Raw genomic sequence first — 15,243 nt, 5'->3', positions numbered from 1 at the left:
ATGCAAGTTTAAATAAACTTGTAAATCAAATGTATTAATTTGCATTAATTCATAGCACTCCAGTATGCATTTGGTGCCGGAGATATTTACAGAATGTGAGCTGGAGTATACTGAATCAGCACCTTTTTTTGAGGATTTATAGCCATTTGCTGAGCAAAATAAATGATGAGTTCCAGTCTGTGCCTCCATGGGATTAAAGGCTGTATTTATTTAAATTATTCAAATATTTAAACTTGCAGATTTGAAAAAAAGTGAATTTACAACTGAGGCTTGTAGCTAAAATAAGAACAAATGCAAAGATTTAAATTAATAGGCAAAGGGGAGAATCATTTTTTGAGCGGTATCAGTGGGCCTCTGCCAATATACTGTTGTTCAAGGGGGACAATGTGCTTTACCACCTGTGCAAGAGAGGAGGTTGGTGGATACCACTTTTAAAAGCTAGTGCAGTGGTAAGGGCTGCTTTTTTAAAACCAAGTTCCCTTTGAAATGATTAGAGTCATAATCCTACGTGCTGAGCAGAAACCTGGCGGGTGGGCAGTTAAAATCGCTCCGGCTCTTAACTGTCTGAAAGCCGCTACGATCGCAGCATCAGCAATTTTAACCTGCTCTCCTGAGCAGGCAGCAAGGACACACTTCTGGAGCCAACAGGGTCCTTCTTTACGTGTGCACGTAAAGCTAAAATCAGGGCCATAAAATACTCAGTAGATTCGTGACAGTTGAGGATATAGATTATTTTTTTAAATTTTTTTTAAGTGTTTTATATTGCCTGCACCCTATAGTTTTCTGCTAAGCAAAAGGTGTCTTCTTCCTTGTTCACTGGCTGGTAGCATTACACATTTGCGGTGTCAAAACTATCTGCGCTCTGCCAGCACAGGACGACAGCAGCAGCAGGGTTACAGCTATTTGCGACTTCACCGTTCAGAATATTGGCCATGGAATAGTTATGAACAGAGGAAAATTAATCTCACTGATATCTTTCCAAACAGTTTTTAAGTTACTCCCAGAAAAAAATAAGTAACTTTTCACTGACATGGGAATAGAGTTTTCGATTGTAATTCACTCACATTTTTCGATGTTAATCCTTACCTCCGCATTGGGACGAGTATTACACATCGGCTACAGGTACAGGCAAATGAGTGATGGACTTCACTACCACACTAGTACTGCCTTGCCCTCAGGTAGAAGCAGCATTCATTTTCTTATGACGAGATTCTGAGACTTGCTCTTATTAAGTGTTTGTGAATCTGATTACTTGGATGTTCCTATAAACTTTCAGCCAAACAGCTACAACATTGGATTGCTGCATGGGCAGGACAGTGGTGATGTGTAGTAATGTGGTATAGAGGAAACTACACTTTTGTACTTTTGCTAAGTGACAAAATGATGCTTTTCTCACACCCCTCCCCCCCCATCTCCTGGACCATACACCAACTCTGGCTAAGGAAGGAAAGCAATCAGCTCCAAGGCCACTATCTGTCATTCTTGGACACATACCAGGAAGTGCACAAGAATAATGTGGTGATGACATACAATTTACAGCACAGAAACAGGCTACTCAGCCTAACAGGTCCATGCTGGTATTTATACTCCACATGAACCTCCTCCCACCTTACTTTATCTCGCCCTATCAGAATATCCTTCTATTCCTTTCTCCCTCATGTACTTATCTAGCTTCCCCTTAAATGCAGATGATCTTCCTCAAATTTTCCCCTTCCATCCAGTTACTAAGAACTGGTGAAACTTATTATTCGTGTGGCTTTGGATCCAAGCACAAATAATATTGAAAAAATGAGGAAGGAACAAAGCCGATATGCTATTTTGTTATCATACTTGCTGCGAACATGAGAATAGAGGTTTAGATTTGAGGTCATTTTTGCCGCACACGTTGGATACTCCGTTTTTCTCTGAAACTTGGATCACCACCACCACCACATAGGCTGCGCCAAGGATTGTAGACTTTCCTGTACAGACAAAAGTGACGTTGCAAGTTTTTTGAGAAAACATTGAGCATACAGCGTGCATAGGGTCGTCTCCTTTTGCTGTGTCCAAAATCATACAGCGGACAAGGTTTGGCACAAGGGCTTAGAAAAGCTGCCGGTCTCTGCTTTAGCACCTCCAGGCAAGTTCAAATGATGATAATCGGCAATTAGGACCAAAATTGCGTGCCAAAACCAGACGTGTCTAATTAGCACAGCGCCTGTTTTCACTTGTTCACCAAAGTAACCCCCTTAATGCCATAACATTTGTTGCCACGTTAGTTCCCTGTAAATAACATGTGCTAGCATTTACTATTGCCGATTTTAACAAACAAACCCTTTATTTTACGAGAGGCGTCAACCCACTTGAAATAGAGGATGTTGCCTGTGTTAGAGTAAGCAACAGATGAATATCAATAGAACTTGAATGGGCAAAAATTTGGCAGATAGAGTATAATGTGGGAAAATGTGAGGTTATCCACTTTGGCAGAAATAATAGAAAAGCAAATTATAATTTAAATGGAGAAAAATTGTAAAGTGCTGCAGTACAGAGAGACCTGGAGGTCCTTGTGCATGGAACACAAAAAGTTAGTATGCAGGTACAGCAAATAATCAGGAAGGGAAATGGAATGTTGGCCTCTATTGCAAGGGGGATAGAGTATAAAAGCAGAGAAGTACTGCTACAACTGTACAGGGTATTGGTGAGGCCACACCTAAAGTACTGTGTGCAGTTTTGGTCTCCGTATTTAAGGAAGGATATACTTGCATTGGAGGCTGTTCAGAGAAGTCTATATCCCAGAGTACTTAAGGAAGTGGCCCTAGAAGTAATGAATGCATTGGTGATCATTTTCCAACAGTCTATCAACTCTGGATCAGTTCCTATGGACTGGAAGGTAGCTAATGTAACACCACTTTTTAAAAAGGGAGGGAGAGAGAAAGCGGGTAATTATAGACTGGCTAGCCTGACATCAGTAGTGAGGAAAATGTTGGAATCAATTATTAAGGATGAAATAGCAGCGCAATTGGAAAGCAGTGACAGGATCGGTCCAAGTCAGCATGGATTTATGAAGGGGAAATCATGCTTGACAAATCTTCTGGAATTTTTTGAGGATGTAACTGGTAGAGTGGACAAGGGAGAACCAATGGATGTGGTGTATTTGGACTTTCAAAAGGCTTTTGACAAGGTCCCACACAAGAGATTGTTGTGCAAAATCAAAGCACATGGTATTGGGGGTAATATACTGATGTGGATAGAGAACTGGTTGGCAGACAGGAAGCAGAGAGTCGGGATAAACGGGTCCTTTTCAGAAAGGCAGGCAGTGACTAGTGGAGTGCCGCAGGACTCAGTGCTGGGACCCCAGCTCTTTACAATATACATCAATGATTTAGATAAAGGAATTGAGTGTAATATCTCCAAGTTTGCAGATGACACTAAGCTGGTGGCGGTGTGAGCTGTGAGGGGGACGCTAAGAGGCTGCAGGGTGACTTGGACAGGTTAGGTGAGTGGGCAAATGCATGGCAGATGCAGCATAATGTGGATAAATGTGAGGTTATCCACTTTGGGGCAAAAACGCGAAGACAGAATATTATCTGAATGGCGGCAGATTAGGAAAAGGGGAAGTGCAACGAGACCTGGGTGTCATGGTTCATCAGTCATTGAAAGTTGGCATACAGGTACAGCATGCGGTGAAGAAGGCAAATGGTATGTTGGCCTTCATTGCTAGGGGATTTGAGTATAGGAGCAGGGAGGTCTTACTGCTGTTGTACAGGGCCTTAGTGAGGCCTCACCTGGAATATTGTGTTAGTTTTGGTCTCCTAATCTGAGGAAGGACGTTCTTGCTATTGAGGGAGTGCAGCGAAGGTTCAGCAGACTGATTCCCGGGATGGCTGGACTGACATATGAGGAGAGACTAGATCAACTGGGCCTTTATATACTGGAGTTTACAAGGATGAGAAGGGATCTCATAGAAACATACAAAATTCTGACGGGACGGGACAGGTTAGATGTGGATAGAATGTTCCCGATGTTGGGGAAGTCCAGAACCAGGGGACACAGTCTTAGGATAAGGGGTAGGTCAGTTAGGACTGAGATGAGAAGAAACTTCTTCACTCAGAGAGTTGTTAACCTGTGGAATTCCCTGCCGCAGAGAGTTGTTGATGCCAGTTCATTGGATATATTCAAGAGGGAGTTAGATGTGGCCCTTACAGCTAAGGAGATCAAGGGGTATGGAGAGAAAGCAGGAAAGGGGTATTGACGGAATGATCAGCCATGATCTTATTGAATGGTGGTGCAGGCTCGAAGGGTCAGGTGACCTACTCCTGCTCCTATTTCTTATGTTCTTGTGTTCTTAGTGGAACAGTGTAGGAAGCCGAGGATGGAGATGTCGGAGTGGAAATGGAGCGGGGAATGAAATTAACAGGCGACCGGAAGCTTGAGGTCACACTTACGGACTGAACGGAGGTGCTCCGCAAAGCGGTCACCCAATCTGCATTTGGTCTTCCCAATGTAGATGATTCCACACCGTGAGCAGCAAATACAGTATACTAAATTGAAAGAATTACAAGTAAATCACTGTTTCACTTGGAAGGAGTATTTGGGGCCCTGGATAGTGGGAAGGGAGGAGGTAAAAGGGCAGGTGTTGCATCTCCTGTGCTTGCACGGGAAGGTGCCGTGGGAAGGGGAGGGGGTGCTGGGGGTGACTGCGGAATGGACCAGGGTGTCGCGGAGGGAGCGGTCCCTTCGGAATGCTGAGAGGGGAGGGGAGGGGAAGATGTGATTGGTGGTGGGATCATGCTGGAAGTGGCGGAAATGGCGGAGGATGATCCGTTGAATGTGGAGAAACTGGGAGAATGGATTGGAGTCCTTACAGGATGTGGGGTGAGAGAAAGTGTAGTCCAGGTAGCTATGGGTGTAGAGTGGGCTTATAGTGAACTTATCTGGTCTTATCTGTTAATTTCGAACATTCGCCAGTTCTGACGAAGGGTCACCGACCTGAAATGTTAACTCTGTTTCTCTCTGCAAAGATGCTGCCTGCACCGTTGAGATATCCAGCATTTTCTGTTTTTATTATGTAACTGCAATTTGGATCAACTCTACTGTTCCAATCCTCTAAATCTTTTATTGTGCACCTTTGTATGGCTAGCTTACTTTTATAAGGAGTTTGATAAGGTAGATGTACAGATGTTTCCACTTGTGGGGGGGACCAAAACTAGGGCCCATAAATATAAAATAGTCGCCAATAAATTCAATAGGGAATACAGGAGAAACTCCTTTACCCAGAGAGTGGTGGGAATGTGGAACTCGCTAGCATAAGGAGTGGTTGAAGTGAATAGCATAGATGTATTTAAGGGGATACTAGATAAACACGAGGGAGCAAGGAGTGGAAGGATATGCTGACACGGTTAGATGAAGAAGGGTGGGAGGAGGCTCATGTGGAGCATAAACGCCGACACAAACCAGTTGGGCCAAATGGCCTGTTTCTGTGTTGTAGATTCTATGTAAATTAGTTCCTTTGTTCCACTTTTGTTACACGCTATTGTTCTTGACCACTGGATCCTAAGAACATATAAAGTCATAATAATATATAAAAACATGGAAAAAGAGAGTGCCATTTTGTCTAGTGAGCCTGTCCTTTTAACACCTGATGTACAATCTGCTCTGTCTGCAGGCTCCCTACATTTTCTAATCTCATGACTGAGATGAATAACCGCAGCTAAAATGGCTGAGAAAATAAAACTGTCGTGAAATTTCACCCTCAACTCTGAAGGGGAGTGAACGGAAACTCGAGAGTATCATACGTTACAATCTTCATCATACAACTCCAACTAATTGCATTCCGTGTTTCCATGGTCCTGGGAGCATAAGGACTATCATCCAGATCTGTAATCCTTATAACCTCAATCCTGTTCTTAAATACCTATTCATCTGTCCCTTTTTAAAAGATGTAATGCATATTTTGGTAGCACATATTCTATACATCTACCTATCCTTTGACAAATGGTGTAACTGTATTCTAAACAAACCTTTGTGATATAATACACACATTGCTGGAATGTATGCATGATCACCTCTTCCAGAATAGTCATGACTTCTTCATTGACTGAAATCGTGGATGAAAGTAACGATTCTTTGGAACCTAAAAGAGGAAAAAAGTTTGGGTTAAGATTCAACAGAAATTTTAAAACATATACTTCCCCGACTTCGATTTCTTTTCGAATATAAAATAAAATATGTCCTTTTCTGCTCACCTGAAATTATGGGAATCACAGGAGTGAAACCCATTTAAGCAGATGGAATGTTGCCTTATGAAAAACTGAGCTGCTAACATGATTTTGTCAGCTGCCAAACATTTAAACAAATTTGATTCCTGTGTCCAGACAGTGTCTTTCAACAATCTATTACATTTCCATTTACCCGTAAAAATTTTATACATTTTCAAATATGAACTCCTTAGATTCTATTCACTTTCAAAGATATGAGTAATTGCTAACCTCTTATTCACCATTTGAGTTAAGATTACCTTTTTTATTTTTATTTTTCCATTGGCCACTCAATGTAAGAAAAGAAAATAGGCACTGGATTTTCCGGCACTCTCAGATGTAATATTGTGGGATACTGCACTAAGTCCTGCACTGTGGTATTACATTTTCAATACCAGTACATTGTTTTGCTCTTTCCCGACAGTGAACTTAACTATACCATCTACATTTTGAAAAGTTATGATTGAATGGTTTTGAATTCTGAGAACGTCTATTTTGTAATTAAACAACAACTTTTATTTATATAGCGCTTTTAATGTAGTAAAACGTCCCAAGGTGCTTCACAGCAGTGTTCTAAGACAAAAATAGATACATTTGACACTGAGCCACATAAGAAGAAATTATGGCAGATGACCAAAAGCTTGGTTAAAGAGGTAGTTTTTAGGAGCGTCTCAAATGAGGAAAGAAAGGTAAAAAGGCGGAGCGGTTTAGGGAGGGAGTTCCAGAGCTTAGGGCCCAAGCAGCTGAAGGCATCATGTAAATTGGATCTCATAAGCAAACTATTGTCTTTAATGTAACTACTGTACTCTCCCAATTTCTGATATATAATGGAGGGGTTATATATTGTATATTTAGTATTGTTAAAAATATGAAACTCCTCGAATTATTGGATCTGTAGTGTAAATTTTTCAGCCTGATTGGATCCGCAAGGTGAATTTTCCAGTTTAATTAATGGGCTTCCAGCTATGTGTCAGCTTTGGCTCAATGGGTAACACTCTTGCCGCTGAGTCGCTGAGTCAGATGGTTTTGGATTCGGGCACAAAATCTAGGCTGACTCCCGGGACTCGAGCACAAAATCTAGGCTGGCACTCCAGGGCTGTACTGATGGAGTGCTGCACTGTCAGAGGTACCTTGTAGCAATTAATTTGTATAGTGATGGGTCGGGTCCACTAAACACTGAAATGCTTAGTTTGAATTACAGCACTGGGAGGCAGAGGGTGGTGGTGGTGGGGGAGTTGATATTCCTTTTATTGACCTCATTTGTAAAACTAACATGGGACATTTCACTCCACACATGTCGGCATAAACATACTGCATACAATCAACTGGTGGTAAATAAACAGCAATGATATCTTACATTTAACGGTTGCTGTTACATAAATAGGAATGAGTTGATGACTGCAGTTTTCACTTATTAAAGTGTCAAAAATGGAGCATTGAGGATACTTTGCGCCTCTTCTATACTGTATTGTTGTACTCTGTAATACTTTATGATTTGAACCAAAGCTACTCTGGAATAATGTGACCCAACCCTGTCCTTACCCAGCAAGATGCATGCAATTCCTCCAAAATCACTAACAATCTTGTGTAGATACTGTGAAAATTTCTTTAGGGCTTCCCTTGCTAGATCCTGGAATGCTAAGGCTAATTGTAGCACCCCTAATGTTAGCCTGACTGAGATTGGCTAATTCAGCACAGCAGCGTACAGTTAATTCCAGACAATTGTGATCAAAGATGATCTAAAGACAGCCCCTTGGACCTGTGTTAGAAATTTTTGGAAGGCAGTTGTTTTTGCAATTCTGCAGTTGAATTTGAAGTTCTTGTGTATGAGCACATCACAGATCAAACCTACATACCATGAGTAGTTTCACAGTAAAGGTAATGGACATCTGGTGCTGGTTATTATAAATACTTTAACTTATAATAGAATGGGAGTCTGGTGGGGTACATGTAGTCAGGAACAGTTCCACTGCATGATCAATGAGTGCCTTCAGGCCATATACTGTATAAATATTTTAAGCCGTGATGAAGCTGTCTACATGTGCATTCTTACCCCCTGCTTTTTGGAACGAGTTCTGAAAACAAAACAGACTGCAGCCATCTAGAGGGATTAGTAACACTCCCAATCATTTATTACTAATGGCTTCCCCTGTGTCACATTATACTTGCAGACCACATAGTCTGGAACTTTAATCTCCTTTGAACCACACTGAAGTAGGAGGGTTTTCAAGGCTGATAAAATTCAGAAACTGGCATGTCACTTACTTTAACCATGGGATAAGGGTTATTTGCAAGAAAAAGATTCAACACATTCCCAGAACAATGCTATCAAAATCTAGCCACGGTTTTGTTTAATATTTTTTTCCTGGTGTCATTTTTCTTATAATAGACTTTCACAGTCTGGCAAGATTCATTTTCTTTCTTTTTATGTATCAAATAGCCTTTTTTTAAAAAAAAGTAGTATCCTTTTTTTTTTAAGACATCCGTTAGACATCAGTGGGTAGCACTTTCGCTTCTGAGTCAGCAGGTTGTGGGTTCAAGTCCTGCTCCAGAGACTTGAGCACATAATCCAAGCTGACACTCCCAGTGCAGTGCTGAGGGAGCGCTGCACTGTCAGAGGTGCCTTCTTTCAGATGAGACATTAAACTGAGGACCCATCTGCCCTCTCGGGTGGACGCAACAAAGAACTATTTTAAAGAAAAGCAGAGGAGTTCTCCTCTGTGTCCTGGCCAATATTTATCCCTCACCATAAAAACATAACATAGGAATTAGGAGCAGAGTAGGCCATATGGCTCCTCAAGTCTGCTCCGCCATTCAATAAGATTATGGCTGATCTTCGACCTCAACACTTTCCTGCACTATCTGTATATCGCTTAATTCCTCTGGAGTCCAAAAATCTATCTATCTTAGCCTTGAATATACTCAATGACTGAGCACCCACAGCACTTTGGGGCAGAGAATTCCAAAGATTCACAACCCTCTGAGTGAGGAAATTCCTCCTCATCTCAGTCTTAAAAGGCCAGCCTCTTATCCTGAGACTGTGCCCCCTAGTACTAGATTCTCCAGCCAGGGGAAACAATCTCTCGGCATCTACCCTATACATCCCCCTCAGAATCTTATATGTCTCAATGAGATCACCTCTCATTCTTCTAAACTCCAGAGAGTATGGGCTCAATTTTCCCCAGTACTTGTGCCGCTTTTTTTGAGCAGGCTGCTTTTTCTGGCCTAACTTAAAAATTCCCAGTTTCCGCGATCAATTTGCACCAGCGTAACTCAGTTAGTTACGGATTTGTTAAAGTCAGGTTTTTTTTCAGCCAAAGGGGGCGTAACCAGCCACCTACGCCACTTTGTGGCATGTCCTGAAAAACCTTCCCTCGAGTTAAGGAAATTGGCGCCGGGAAGGAAAGCGGCAGAGCAGATGCCCGGACACACTGAAAGAATTGAAAAACACATAGCAGCAACTTACCTCCAACCCCGCCCGAAGGCTGTCCGGTCCCAGGTTCACAGAGAGAGAGAGAGAGAGAGAGAGAAAGATTGAGACAGAGAGAGATAGAGAGATTGAGACAGAGAGAGATAGAGAGAGAGAGCCGAACCGGCAACCGAGAAGGCGGGACAGCCTTCAGGCGGGGTTGGAGGAAAGTTGGTGCAATGTGTTTTTCAGTTCTTTTAATGTGTTGGGAGGTGGCTGTATGCTTCACTTTGCAGCCTCAGCTCGCATTGTGTCCTTGGTTACCATGGCAACCCAATCTTTTTGGTGCAGGTCAAGGCTCCACCCCCAAAACTAAAGGTCTAAAAAATGTTTTGGGGAAAATTGAGCCCTATAGGCCTAATCAACTCAATCTCTCTTTATAGAACTACCCTCTCATCCAGGGATCAATCTAGTAAACTTTCGTTGCACCACCTCTAAGACAAGAATATCCGAAGATCAAAACTTTGCACACAACTCCAGGTGTGGTCTCACCACAGCCGTGTACAATTGTAGCAAGACTTCCTTACTCTTGTACTCCAACGCTCTAGCAATAAAGGCCAATATGCTAATTCACTTCCTAATTGCTTGCTGTATCTGCATGCTAACTCTCTGAGTTTCTTGTACTAGGACACCCAAATTTCACGAAGCCAACATCACTAAAACAGATTATCCAGTCATTATTTAATCACTGTTTGTGGGACCTTGCTGTGTAAATTTGCTGCCACGTTTCGTATATTACAACAGCGACCATACTTTTAAAAAATTCTTCACTGGCTGTAAAGCGCTGAGGTTGTGAAACGCGCTATATAAATGATAAATGCAAGACTTTCCTTCGTTGTGTCACACTTTATTTCGTGGCCAAAAAGGCAGGTGGCCTGCTCCTACGCCCATAGAAAGATCCTTTGTTGCATTTACATGGCACCTTTCAAATCTCCAGCGCATCCCATTGTGCATCACAACCAATTAGTTAGTTTTGAAGTGTAGTCACTATTGTTATGTAGGCAAACATGGCAGCTAATTTGCACACAGCAAGCTCCCACAAAGTGCAATGAGATGAATGACCAATGAATCCCTCTTGGTTTATACTCTCTTCAACAAATAGACCAGGAACTCAGTGTGAGGGAGATTTGTAGGAACAAACCTACATCCAACAACTCCATGATACAATGTTTTCATAAATTTTGAATCTTTCAAATTCTAGGGGTTATAAACAGAAATATTACAACACCTGAAACTTCAGAGAAATAACTTCAATATACGCTCATAGAAGTCACGACTCTCAGCTCCCTACCAATTTCAGGCCGTAAAGCTGGATATAATTTAAAGACATAGGCCCCAAGTTTCCACATGATTTGCTCCTGATTTTTAGGAGCAACTGGTGTAGAACGGAGTATCTTAGAAATCGGAATTCTTGTCATTTAGTTTACTCCAGTTCTAGTCAGTTACAACAGTTTCACTTTGGAACAGATTTTTTTTTTCAAAAGGGGGCGTGTCCGGCCAATTACGCCTGTTTTCAAAGTTTCGCCAGTGAAAACTTACTCCAACTAACTTAGAATGGAGTAAGTGAAGATTTTTGTACGCTCGAAAAAACCTTGTCTCCACTTTAGAAAATCAGGCGTAGGTTACAAATCAGGCGTAGGGAATGGGGGGGGTTTAAAGGGAAGTTTACAAACATTAAACACTTCAGTTTTACAAATAAAGAGCCATCATCAATAATAAATGATAAATACATCAATAAATCAACCAATAAATCAATCAAAAAAAATTAATAAGAAATAATTTTTTTTTTAAATCAATAAATAAACCATTTTCTACTTACCGACTGCAGCACCGGGAGCCCTCCAACAACGTGCTGGGATGCCCCCCCCCCCCCCCAGTGTGTCTCTGTCAGTGTCTCTAGCTCTGTCTGTCTATCAGTGTCTGTGTTTCTGACAGCGAGGGGAGGGGGAGGAGGGGGGTAGAGGGAGAGAGGGGGGGAGCAGAGGGAGGGAAGGGGGAGAAGGGGGAGGGATGGGGGAGAAGGGGGAGGGATGGGGGAGAAGGATGGGGGAGAAGGGGATAAAGGGGAGATGGGGGGGGAAAGGAGATGGGGGGGAAAGGAGATGGGGGGGGAAAGGAGATGGGGGGGGAAAGGAGATGGGGGGGGAAAGGAGATGGGGGGGAAAGGAGATGGGGGGTGGGGAAGGAGATGGGGGGTGGGGAAGGAGATGGGGGGTGGGGAAGGAGATGGGGGGTGGGGAAGGAGATGGGGGGTGGGGAAGGAGATGGGGGGTGGGGAAGGAGATGGGGGTGGGGAAGGAGATGGGGGGTGGGGAAGGAGATGGGGGGTGGGGAAGGAGATGGGGGGAAAGGAAGGAGAGAGGGGGGAAAGGAAGGAGAGGGGGGGGAAAAGAGATGGGGGAAAGGAGATGGGGGGAAAGGAGATGGGGGGAAAGGAGATGGGGGGAAAGGAGATGGGGGGAAAGGAGATGGGGGGAAAGGAGATGGGGGGAAAGGAAGGAGATGGGGGGGAAAGGAAGGAGATGGGGGGGAAAGGAAGGAGATGGGGGGGAAAGGAAGGAGATGGGGGGGGAAAGGAAGGAGATGGGGGGGGAAAGGAAGGAGATGGGGGGGGAAAGGAAGGAGATGGGGGGGGAAAGGAAGGAGATGGGGGGGGAAAGGAAGGAGATGGGGGGGGAAAGGAAGGAGATGGGGGGGAAAGGAAGGAGATGGGGGGGGGGAAAGGAAGGAGATGGGGGGGGAAAGGAAGGAGATGGGGGGGGGGAAGGAAGGAGATGGGGGGGAAGGAAAGGAAGGAGATGGGGGGGAGGGAAAGGAAGGAGATGGGGGGGAAGGAAAGGAAGGAGATGGGGGGAAGGAAAGGAAGGAGATGGGGGGAAGGAAAGGAAGGAGATGGGGGGGAAAGGAAGGAGATGGGGGGGAAAAGAAGGAGATCGGGGGGGAAAGGAGAAGGGGGGAGGAAAGGAGAAGGGATGGGGAAAAGGAGAAGGGGGAGGGAGGCTGAACGGGCCGGGCCCAAGACTTCGGGCTGGGCCCGTCCCCAGCACCAGATTTACAGGTAGGTGGCATTGGGTCGGGTCGGGGGGAGCACGGGTAGGGGGGGGTGGTGGGAGGGTGGCCGGTTCGGTTCGGTTCGGGTCGGGGGGAGGGAGGGAGAGGGAGGTCAGATTGGGGGGAGGGTGGTCAGGTCGGATCCAGTCCGGGGGCGGGGGGAGCGGGAGTCGGGTCGGTGTTGGGTCCGGTCCAGAGGCGAGGGCGGGGGGAGCAGGAGTCAGGTCGGGTCCAGTCCAGGGGCTCGGGTCCGGTCCGGGGGCGGGGGGGAAGCGGGAGTCGGGTCGGTGTCGGGTCCTGTCCGGAGGCGGGGGGAGAGGAGGGGGGGGGGAGCGGGAGTTGGGTCGGGTCCAGTCTGGGGGTGGGGGGGAAGCGGGAGTCAGGTCGGTGTCGGGTCCGGTCCGGGGGCGGGGTGGGGGGGGGGGAGCGGGAGTCAGGTCGGTGTCGGGTCCGGTCCGGAGGCGGGAAGCGGGAGTCAAGTCGGTGTCGGGTCCGATCTGGAGGCGGGAAGCGGGAGTCGAGTCGAATAGGGTCGGGAGGAAGCAGGAGCTGGCTGTGGGAGGAGCCTTATTCACGCAGCCCCAGTGAGGCCATTGGGCCAGGGCTAGGGGCTGCGTGCTTCGGGCCCCTGCCACACAGTTTTGGCCGCCTGGAGCTACAGCACTTGCGTGCCCACTGTAGCGCATGTGCAGAGGTCCCGGCACTGTTTTCAGCGCAGGGACCTGGCTCCGCCCCCTACAGCTCCTGCTGCGCTGCGCCGAGGGCCAGAGGACCTGCAGGGAGCTGGAGAATCTGGAGGGTTTTTTTTAGGTGCACTTTGTGGTGCGAAAAATGGGCGTCCAGGTCGGGACTGCGCCGTTCTAGGCGCGGCTCAAAACTTGGGCCCATAGACCCAAGCTTGCTGCCACCCTTTGATTGGGGCACAACAGTCAGTGTTTACCTAAATAACAACAACAACTTGTATTTATATAGCACCTTTAACCCATTAAAACGTCCCAAGGTGCTTCAAGGTGTTTCCTTCAAGGAGGAAAGACCGGTAGAGAGGCGGAGAGGTTTAGGCAGGGAATTCCAGAGCTTAGGGCCTAGGCAGCTGAAGGCACGGCCACCAATGGTTAAGCGATTATAGTCAGAGATACTCAAGAGGACAGAATTAAGAGCGCAGATATCTCAGGGTGGTTGTGGCACTGGAGGAGATTTCAGAGATAGGGAGGGGCGAGGCCATGGAAGGATTTGAAAACAAGGATGAGAGTTTTGAAGTCGAGGTGTTGCTTAATCGGGAACCAATGTAGGTCAGCAAGCACAGGGGTGATGGGTGAGTGGGACTTGGTGCAAGTTAGGACACGGACTGCCGAATTTTGGATATAGAGTATAAAGGTTGCAAGGACCAGTCTATATAATTCTGGTCATGCACAAAGAACCTAAAGAAATTCTGTGAGGAGGTAATGAAACTAGCTGATTGGCTGTGAAGCACTTTGGAACATCCTGAGAATGTGAAAGGCGCTATATAAATGCAAGTGATTATTTTTTTCTTTAGTGGGAGATGGCTCAGCAGAGGATATAATTTACTTGGCTGTTCGATAGCCATTTGATAGTGTGCCCATGAGGCTTTTAGAAATGATTAACGCTCACCAAATTAATAGCAAGGTAGCTAGCTGGATTGGAAGCTGTTTGCCAATACAAATCAGAGGTGCTGATGAATGGAGATAGCATGTTGGAGCAGATAGGGACTAGTGCAGTTCCACAGATGTCTACTGTGTTCTCTGATGTTTATACTCATCACAACAATGTAGAGCAAGAACACTTCTAGTAATAGTACAAAATTTGCCCTTCGTACCAAACTGTGCGACTACTGTAGAAGAGATTGATGATCAAAAGAGATCTGGGCAGGTCAAGCCGATGAGTTGAATAATGGATTTTAATGTAAATAACTAAAGTAGTCCTTAGATCAGGAAAGATAAAACAGGGCACAGTGAGTAAAACTCTATTAGAAAAAGTGAAAAAAGGTTATTGGCAGTAAGTATCCAGTTAAAATGAAATTGTTATCAGCATTGCTCAGTACCCAATGCAACGTATCCCAAGAGCATCTGATTGTAGGTCAAATGATTAGGCAAGTTTTAGAAAACTCAATTTTCTTTTTTCCTTATCGGGATGTGAAGCCAGGGAGAGCAAGAGTGCTCCTGGTTCACAGCACTATTGCCAGCAGTTAATGGCTCATGCTCGCCCCCTCCAGGTTGCCTCCCCTCTCCCCTCACCCCCTCCTTGCCAACCCACCCAGGACCCGCCTCAGAGCTGCTATTGGTGTCACAGCCAGTCCAACTTGGTGACATCAGGATGCCCGATCGGTGTCTACAGCTCACCATTTAAAATGACCCGGTGCCCATTTCAGGCAAAAGTCCAATTGCTCGCCTCATCAGTTAGAAATCTGGGTGAAATCGTCTTTAATGACGAACTGAAGAATATTACATTTTCTCCATAATTAATGGCTTG

The 15,243-nt window shown here is 45.2% G+C and overlaps 1 protein-coding gene across 1 annotated transcript in view; it reads right to left on the bottom strand.

Annotated features, from left to right (window-relative positions):
- radil (Ras association and DIL domains) overlaps positions 1–15,243 on the bottom strand; it is a 126,149-nt gene that overhangs the window by 47,112 nt on the left and 63,794 nt on the right. The window contains exon 9 of the mRNA XM_070900005.1: positions 6,000–6,112. Within this exon, the coding sequence (XP_070756106.1) occupies positions 6,000–6,112 (113 nt within the window). The remainder of the gene's footprint in view (positions 1–5,999; positions 6,113–15,243) is intronic.

This window comes from Pristiophorus japonicus, chromosome 15 (genome assembly GCF_044704955.1).
Source record: "Pristiophorus japonicus isolate sPriJap1 chromosome 15, sPriJap1.hap1, whole genome shotgun sequence".
Lineage (NCBI taxonomy): Eukaryota > Metazoa > Chordata > Chondrichthyes > Pristiophoridae > Pristiophorus > Pristiophorus japonicus.
This window is presented reverse-complemented; position numbering and strand designations above follow the sequence as displayed.